Source organism: Mustela nivalis (genome assembly GCF_964662115.1).
Source record: "Mustela nivalis genome assembly, chromosome: 4".
In the NCBI taxonomy this organism is placed as follows: domain Eukaryota; kingdom Metazoa; phylum Chordata; class Mammalia; order Carnivora; family Mustelidae; genus Mustela; species Mustela nivalis.
Genome location: NC_139023.1, coordinates 160,341,101 through 160,350,465, shown reverse-complemented (window position 1 = coordinate 160,350,465; position 9,365 = coordinate 160,341,101). Strand labels below are relative to the sequence as shown.

The 9,365-nt window shown below is 47.7% G+C and overlaps 1 protein-coding gene across 1 annotated transcript; it reads right to left on the bottom strand.

The window, feature by feature from the left end:
- Positions 1-4,273: 4,273 nt before the first annotated feature.
- Positions 4,274-6,400, bottom strand: NKX3-1 (NK3 homeobox 1). The gene is made up of 2 exons (XM_082726810.1): positions 6,075-6,400; positions 4,274-4,986 (listed from the first exon to the last, which is right to left on the bottom strand). Exons 1-2 carry the CDS (start codon positions 6,349-6,351, stop codon positions 4,568-4,570), a joined length of 696 nt encoding a protein of 231 aa, XP_082582936.1. The 5' UTR covers positions 6,352-6,400; the 3' UTR covers positions 4,274-4,567.
- Positions 6,401-9,365: the final 2,965 nt, after the last annotated feature.

Here is a 9,365-nt window from a genome sequence, read left to right as displayed (position 1 = left end):
CTCAGTGAACCTTCTGCCTACAGCTCTCCATCACGGGGACCCCAGCTAAATGACTTTCTCTTTACTGGTCCCTCAGAGGCCAGCTTTAGGGTGTGTCATCCGAGCAGCACCCTGGAAGGACGACGTGCTCTGTCGTTAAAGGGACACGTTTTTGTCAGGTGTAGATCTCTCACGTTCATTTCCCCTTCTGACAGGTCCGGCCTTCCTAAGGAGGCCCTGGGAGGACCAAAGGGACCACCAGGGACAAAGCTAGTGACGCTGCACCTGAAGGAACTTGAGAGAGAGATGGCCCAGGAATTCCAGCTACCACAAACATGTGGCATGCTCGGGAGAGTTTCTATAAGCCGACGGGTGTGAGATTAGTAGAGATACTGAGGGAAAGTTGGAAAAGCGACAAAGAGGAGGCAGGGAAGTGTCTCTAGAGATGAGACATTTTTGTGTAATTTCCTGGATTAGTTACTTTTAATGGTTAAAAAAAGAAATCCACATCTGTTAATTTACTGCGAGAGCCCTTTGTAATTTGAGAGCTAATGGCCTTCCAGGGGAGGGGAGGACGGTTATGGATTGGTGCAAAGAGTTAAATCTCATGATGTGAACATGCTAGGGGAGGCCCCACCTGTGTGTACAATGTACTTAAAGGATTAGAGCAAACTTTGAAATTATGATATGTTTTACCTCGAGTAAGCACCTTACTCTTTAAGCTTCTATTTCCTTGAAGGATTGAGGGGGGCACCAATTCTCTCAGGTAATCAGGTGCATGAGACACCCTGCTTGTGGGATTTAATGAGGGTTTAAGTGCAGGCAGATGAAGGATGTGTTTTATATATATACATATATATATATATGTATATATATAAATATATTTTTAAAGATTTTATTTATTTGAGAGAGAGAGTGTCAGCATAAGCCAGGGGAGAGGCAGAGGAGAGAGAAAGGGAGGAACAGACTCTCCACTGAGCAGGGAGCCCAATGTGGGGCCTGATCCCAAGCCCCCCGGGGTTAATGACCTGAGCTGAAGGCAGACGGTTAACCGACTGAGCCACTGAGGCGCCCCTATGTATTTTTTTTTAAACCCATTTTCAATACTTGGTGAACCCAATTCAAAGGTGTTAACTTCCAAGAGGTCTTTCCGCCCTGAAGGAAGGTGACATTTCCAGGGAGATGCACGCACCAGAGGACCAGGGAAGGGTTGCAGTGGGAGGGGCTGGTGGGAGATGGAACAAAATTTTATTTTTTCAAATATTTTTAAAGATTTGAGAGAAAGAGAGAGCACTTATAAGTGGGGGACGGGGAAGAGGGAGAGAATCTTCAAGCAGACTCCCTGCTGAGTGCAAAGCCCCACTTGGGGCTCAATTTCATGACCCCCACAAAATCGTGACCTGGGCAGAAAGGGAGAGTCAGAAGTTTAGCCGACGGAGCCACCCAGGTGCCCCAGAAGGGGAATTTTAGAAGAAGTATTGCTGTGCTCTCCATGTTCCCGTCAGGATCTTCCAGAAATACAGGAAAATACCTGATGTTCTCTATTTAAAAACAAAAGGGCAGGAGCTGGAGATGATTTTTAAACTGAAGGCAGAAAATACTTTCCTTTGCACAGATTTACCAGGAATGGGGGGGGCGGTGGAGGGGCGGTGCTTTTACAAAAGAATAACCATTGTTGGGCACTGGGTAAGCTGCTACTTTTGACTATCTGGTCTCCTTAGATTCGAGTCAGGCAGGCTGAGGGAGGGAGAACATGGTAACCAGAAATAGGTAAGCTCAAAAGCATGCAGCTTTTTTTTTTTTTTTAAGATTTTATTTATTTATTTGACAGACAGAGATCGCAAGTAGGCAGAGAGGCAGGCAGAGAGAGGAGGAAGCAGGCTCCCTGCTGAGCAGAGAGCCCAATGCGGGGCTCGATCCCAGGAATCTGAGATCATGACCTGAGCCGAAGGCAGCGGCTTAACCACTGAGCCACCCAGGCGCCCCAAAAGCATGCAGCTTTTAAGAAACAAAAACCCATACGCAAAGATGTCTAATAAAGTCACAGTGCTTTATTTTTAAAACACTCATACATTGCCAAAAATACTTACAAAAATAAAGTTTGATTGAGGTTCATTACTAAACTTCAAGTCACAGGTTTTCACGTTACAGACTGGAGCAGAGTTTGCTAGGCAGGTGGAGAGCCCAGACTGAATTATGGAATGGAAAGAGGCTGTCTGGGGTGAGGCGGTTGGGGCACCCTCTAGTTCACCTATCAGATACCCAGACACCAGTTCTTCCAGTGCTGTTCTACCGGTTCGGAGATGGGGGAGTAATGAGCTCCAATGGAGTAAGAGCAAGATAGATTCATGGACCAGTTTTAAACAGACTTTTTTTTTTTTTTTTGCAACACAATACACACATCACAGTAAAATGTTTAATACTTGCAGAATGGCAGGTGGAAAGACTTAAATTGAGAGGGTGGGTGAGAAAGGGTACTGAGCGGGGAGTGGGCACTGAATTCTTCTCTTCAAAGCTTTGTGACAGGAGCAAGCGATCTAGGCCAGTCTGCCGTTAGCACCCCTGGTGTTGTCAGCAGCTGAGTGTCTAACAGTATTTCCATGGGGAGCCCAAGCAGGAGAAAATGGGGTGAAACGGGCCAACTTTCTATCAACTCTGGCAGTTCTGCCACCAACAGTAAATCGCCCCTTTTAATAGGAGGAAATTGAAAGGTTTCTCACTAAACAGAATTAAGTAGTGGGATCAAGAGATTTCCAGGCTTTGGGGTACCCTCATTAGTAACCGGCTTCTTCTGCTCTGATGTCTGCCCTCCGCTGGGTCACCTTTGACAGTCAGATAGAAACAGAAGCGTGGCCAGATTTCTCCTTTGCCCTCCTCTCATTGTCGTTGAAGTCATGAGGTGACTCATTTGGGGGACCCATTTTTTATGAGCATTAAATACAGCTCCCGAAGTGTTTTCATTTGTTTGGTGATGGACGCGACAGTAATGTGTTTTGAAAAGGGTTTCCTTTTCCCTAACCCCTGCTGGCCAAGGGCTATCAGCCCCCTCATCAGCTTGCAGCCAGAACCCAGCTCCCCCAGGCCCCGACTGCCTTTTCTTTCTGCCCTGACCACAAACCCCGCATTTCCACTGGACAGCTCGTGGTGCCCGACTCTTTTTTCGCCCTGTGTTCTCCGTGTGTGAAAGCCCAATACCTCTTAAAACTCCTCAGCCTGCAGGGATCCCAGAGGGTTGTCTGACTTTGAACTGTAACAACAGAGCCTCCGAAAGTCTTATAAAAGCAGTGGTGACCTTTTCGAGCTGTCAAATCTTTAAATAGGATTTGGGATTTAATGTACGTTTTTAAAGAAAAAAATATATAAGAATTGCTAGTTTAGAAAAAAAAAAAGTCTTTTAGCCAAGTCAGAATCTTCCCCCTACCCTACTTTTTTTTTCCCCCTTTAACTCATGAGAGATTCGGAGGTGGGGGGAGAAAACAAAACAAAACAAAACAAAAAAAACCCAGATCTCAGGCTAAATAAGGAAGGCATATGTTAGGTGCAGCCAGACTAAAAGTCTGAGTTGAAAAGAAGCCCTTCGGTGGGTGACTGTTGTGAAAAAGGACAAAAAAAATAAATAAATAAAAGGACGGAAGGCAGGAGCTTATAGGAGAGAAGCATGTGATCTGTCACGATTGAGTATGAATTATAGCCTGAAAACTCCAGCAAACTACTCATTCCAATTCTCAGGCCCAGGGCAAAAATGTCCAGAGGAAGCTTTTTTACCTTTATTAACAAAAATCACGTGTCACCCCCCAACCGCCCAGCCACAATGCAGAGAGGCTCCTCAGGCCGTTCTCTGACACCCAGAGAGTCTTCTGTCCCGGGCCCACCTAATGCAGTACAACTTGTTTATACAGTTTGCCCCAGAACCGCAGTGAGTGCTTCTTGTTCTGCTTGGGCCACCCTGTAAATACTTAGGTTGGTGCGTTTTTTAAAAAGGAAGAAGCAGCTCACGTTTTCATCTCCTACCCATCCCCATCTCCCATGCCAGTCTGTGCCTAACAGACAGGCTTCCCTGGAACAGCCTCCGTCTTCTTCTCTCTTATGGGGACAGAGAGGAACCCCAATCGCATTTCAAGGCCCGTGAAAGGTTTGTGAAGTGAAGTGTAATTCGGGAGGGAAGACCCTTGTCTTGGCCATCCTTTTCCCCCTCAGGTTTGCACTTTCAGGGTCAATGTTCAGCGACGCAAGAGGTGGAGTGGAATCAGCATCCTTAGGGGTGATGATAACAACACACACAAAACCACAGAAGTGCTAGTAACAGTGCTTGATTTTATCCCTCCCCACTTGGCAGAGGTCTCTAAGAGCAAACAAAGTGCCATATCATGTGTGATATGGGGGATATATTTGGGTATTATTCGCTATCGCAGATCTTTCATTGGCTCACCAGGGAAGAATCGGGGGTGTCCATGCAAGCCTCCGGCGGGGTCAGTATGCACGCCTCTCACTTCTCAGGCTCCCTGAGCCTGGCTGGCCTTTTGCTCTCCAGAGATGCAACTCAGGGAAGGCAGTGTCTGACCACTCATGATTGTCATCTGCGCTGGCGTTACCAGAAAGGTGGGTTCCATCCCCCCAAGCAGTACAGGTAGGGGTAGTAAGGGTAGCTGTTATGCATGGAGATGAGGGAGGCCTGGGGTAAGCCCTCCTCTTTCAGGGCCGGCAGGGAGGTGTGCTTCTCCAGGTCTCCCAGGTCCGAGGTGAGCTGCTTTCGCTTGGTCTTATAGCGTCTGTTCTGGAACCATATTTTCACTTGGGTCTCAGTGAGCTTGAGGTTCTTGGCCAGGTGGGCCCTTTCAGGGGCTGACAGATACTTCTGGTGGCTGAACTTCTTCTCTAACTCGATGACCTGAGTGTGGGAGAAGGCAGCACGGGAGCGCTTCTGTGGCTGTTTTGAGGTTTGCGGAAGGCTTGGTAAGGAGTCTGCGCTGTTTTCAGAGTCCAACAGATAAGTCTCCAAGTGTCTATCTGGAAAGTAGAAGGAGGAGGGATGGGAAGGAAAAGGTTACATGTTAGAGGGAAGAGAACAGAATTCAAGCCACCCTTATCTCTTCAGTGAGTGAACAAACAGTCCACTGTCATCTTGGATACATTTCACTTTTTTCACATGACTAAGGAACTCTCCTGAGTGGGGAGTGAGTGAATATGTATATTATGTATTAGTTTTCTAACGGTCATCAAGAACCCAAAGTTAGAAGCTTCTAGTGGTAGAGCTTCCTGCCATATCGTCCAGGAGAATTCACTAGGGTCCTAGATGTGTGTGCATTGAGAAGAGGCGGCAGAAGTGAAGCCAGAAGAGAAGCCAGGCAGGGAAGACACAGAAATCAGGCTGCTGGTAAAGCAGGTCCCAAAGGCCTGCGCATTAACTTTTGGATGTCGGGAGAGGGTTTTTGTTATAAGAAAGGCGGTGCAGGCAAAGGGCAAGTTCCTTTTCTGGCTTTAGGCCCCCTTTTTTTCTAAACACACCGTTAGGACACCTCATCCGAAGTGACAGGACAAGGAAAGAAATCTGCTCTAAACGTTCTAACGGTGTTCTATTTCCTGAAGGCCGCAGGGACCTTCAGAATGCAGTTTTACTGCCCGTGGAGTTGGGAAGCCAAGGGAGTCTTCCCTTGTCAAACCCTGATCAGTTACTTGTTACAGATGTAACTGTAACTGCGAAGAGGTTGCACGGGGCGGGCGCGGATCGAGGGTCCCGCGGGGGCTGGGAGCGCGGGGCGGGGTCTTCACCTGGGATGCTGGGGCTCGGGGCGCCGGGTGTGCGCTCACTCTGGAGCCCCGGGAGCCAGAGCCCGCGGAACAGAGAGCTCTGTGCCCGGCGAGTCCAGCCCAGGTACAAATCCTGCGCCACCCTTACGGCGGGGCTCAGTTTTGATTTCCGAGGCGCACCCGCGGCAGGAGGAGGTAAGGTCCCTTGGCCTGTCGCCGCGGGGCCCCGCATCCCTGCAGCCGGAGCTCCGCGACCTCGCGCTGGTGCAGCCCGCAAGCCGGCCCGCCCCTCCTCTGAGACCGCACCCTGGCCCAGCCCGGCCGCCGCAGCCTCGCCGCCGGCTCACCTGGCTCACCCTCCGCGTGCGCGTCGGCCTCCTGCGCTGCGCCGGGCTGGGCGCTCCACTCGTCCTCGGGCGCCCCGGCGCCGCCTCTTCCTCGCTCCGGCTCCGGCTCCTGGTGTCGCGGCGGGTCCGGCTGGCGCGGGGGCTGCTGGCTGCTCGTGTGGCCGCCGCGCCTCTCCGCGCTGTCCCGCAGAATGTCCTGGATGAGGAAGGAGGTGAGCGGCTTGGGCTGGATGGCCGCCCCCGCCTCTCCGGGCCGCGGCGCGGGAGCCCTGAGCATCCCCTCGGCTCGGCTGCAGGCAGGCGGTGTCAGCTGCGTCCTCGGCGTCTGCACCACTTTCACTTTCCGCCGCCCGGCGCACTTATAGCCCTGGGGAGCGCGCCGCGCCGCCCTCCCATTGGCCGCGGGAACCGGGCGCGCCGCCGATTGGCCGCCAGTGCTCCAGGTGAGGGGGGGGTGGAAAGGGGAGTCCTTCGCACGGTCTCGGTCACCTCTTCTCTGAAGGATTCCTCCCTAAATTCCAGCTCCGACCCACGACGGAAGTTTAGACCCTCTGGGGAATAATGATGCAGAAGAGAGATACTCCGTTTAGCTCGCGTAGATTGTTACAGCGCCTTTGCTCACAAAGGGTGGCTAGGGGATGACTAGATCCCAGTTTACAGATGCGGATTCCGAGGGCCCCGTGACGAGAGACGGGTAGCAGACGGGATCTACCAAGGCTTTCAAAGACACGGTCGACAGGCTCCATTCCGGGCGGGATGTCACTGCGGCCATTGATAAAAGTGGAATAGGAACCATGATTAAAGTATTGACTCAGTGTTTAAATTTACTGAAGTTAACAGTACTGTGAGTGTGTAAGAGAATGTTCTTAGGAAATAAACATTAAAGTACTTAGGGGCAGATGGACGAAACTTACCATCACATGATTCTGAAACAGTGATAGAGATGGAGAGAGAGATCCCATGTGATAAAATGAACTGGTTAAATATTAACTTGGTGAATCTGATATGCTGGTGTTCTTTTGAACTATTTTTATATATGCAACTTTTCTGTACCTCCTAGTCTAAGACAACTTGCATTCCACTGGAAACTTCAAAAGGATGCCATGTTGTGTGTCTGGGGAGGAGAGAGAGGGAGTAGGTTCTTGTGGATAAAGCAACCAAAGAGACCTGCCATGTACGGTGGGAAAGTCTTTGACAAAGGTGATTTTCTCTCTCTCTTTTTTTCATTTCAAAAAGTATTTTAAACATTTTCTAGATTATCGGGACTTTGTGGAATTAGTACCCCAATTTCGCCCAATGATGACATATTATCTAACTGCAGTACAATGTAAAAACCAGGACATCAACCTCAGTACATTACTGTTAACTACACTACAGAGTTTATTTTCATCATTTTCATAACCTGCATTCATTTATATGTGTGTTTATAGTTCTATGCAATTTTATCACATGCATAGATTCTTGTAATGCCACAATCAAGATACAAAATTGGTCTGTCACCACAAAAGAACTTCCTTGGGGGCACCTGGGTGGCTCAGTCCATGAGCGTCTGCCTTCCGCTCAGGGCATGACCCAGGCTCATGGGATCAAGCCCCACATCGGGTTCCCTGCTCAGCAGGAAGCGTCCTTTTCCCTCTCCCTCTGCTTGTGTTCCCTCTTTCGCTGTATCTCTCTCTGTCAAATAAATAAGTAAAATCTTTAAAAAAAAAAAAAAAAAGAACTTCCTCAGCTATCTCTTTGTATTTGTGTATCCAAGCCCCTTCTCTCCATCTCTGACCCCTGGCAACCACTAATCTCTTCTTTACCATTCAGAGAATGTTACCGTTTCAGAAAATGAAATCAAACATCATATGGTATGTAAACTTCTGGAATTGGCTTTCATCATTAGGCAGGATGCCCCTGAGTTCCACTTAGATTGTTGCATATATGAATAGTTATACTCTTAATTGCCAAATAGTATTCCACTGTATGGACCCACTAGAGTGTGTTCAGCTATCTACCTACTGAACGACAGTTGATCCGTTTCCAGCTTTTTGCTATTATGAATGAAAGTGCCGGGACGCCTGGGTGGCTCAGAGGTTAAGTGCCTGCCCTCAGCTCAGGTCATGATCCCAGGGTCCTGGGATGGAGCCCCTGTCATGCTCCCTGCTCAACGGGGAGCCTGCTTCTCTCTTTCCCTCTGCAGTTTCCCCTGCTTGTGCATGCTTTCTCTCTCTCTCTCAAATAAATAAATAAGATCTTTAAAAAAAAAAAAAAAAGGAAGTGCTGTGAATATTCACATGCAAGTTTTTGTGTGAATATGAGTTTTCATTTCTCTGTGGTAAATATCCAGGAGTGCAATCACTGGGCCATATGGTAATTGAATGTTTAGTTTTTTAAGAGACTGCTAACCTGTTTTCCAGAGTGATTGTGCCATTTTAGATTTCCATCAGCAATATTTGAGGGTTTCAGTTTGTCCATATCCTCATTAGCATCTAGAATTATCCTTGTCTTTCATTTTAGTCATTGTAGGAGGTATATAGTGATATCTCACTGCAGTCTTATATTTTCAGTTTGCACTTCCCAAATGGCTAATGATATTGAACATCTCATGTGCTTCTTTGCCATTCGTATGTCCTCTTTGGTGAAATATCTGTTCAATTCTTTAGGGTTTTAGTAATTCTTTATATATTCTCTATATGGGCCTTTGTTTAATGTGTGGTTTGCAAAGATTTTTCTCCCAACTTGTCTTGTCATCTTTTAAACAGTATTTCACAGCACAAAATTTTAATTTTGGTAGAGTCCAATTAATTTTTTATTTTTACATATTTTGCTATTGGTGTCAGGCCTGAAAATTCTTTGCTTCTCCCTACTACCTGAAGAGGCTCTCCTGTGTTGTTTTCTAGAAGTTTTATATGTTACTTTTTAAAAAATTATTTTTAAAAGATTTTATCTATTTATTTGACAGAGAGAGAGAGATCACAAGCAGGCAGAGAAGCAGACGGGGGAGGGGGGGAGCAGGCTCCCTACTGAGCAGAGAGCCTGATGCAGCCTGCCCAATCCCAGGACCCTGAGACCACAACCCTAGCCGAAGGCAGAGGCCCAACCCACTGGGGTGATGCAGGATCCATTTTGAATTTATTTTTGCATATGGTATGAAGTGGAGGTGGAGATGAGCTCCTTTCACTTTTTAAAATCTAGAGCTTGGTGGGATTTCAAATCAGTGGAAGAAATGTGAATTATTTAATAACTAGTAGTGTCATTTGGAAAAAATAAAGTTCTATTCTTGTAACAAAATAAATGCCAGATGGC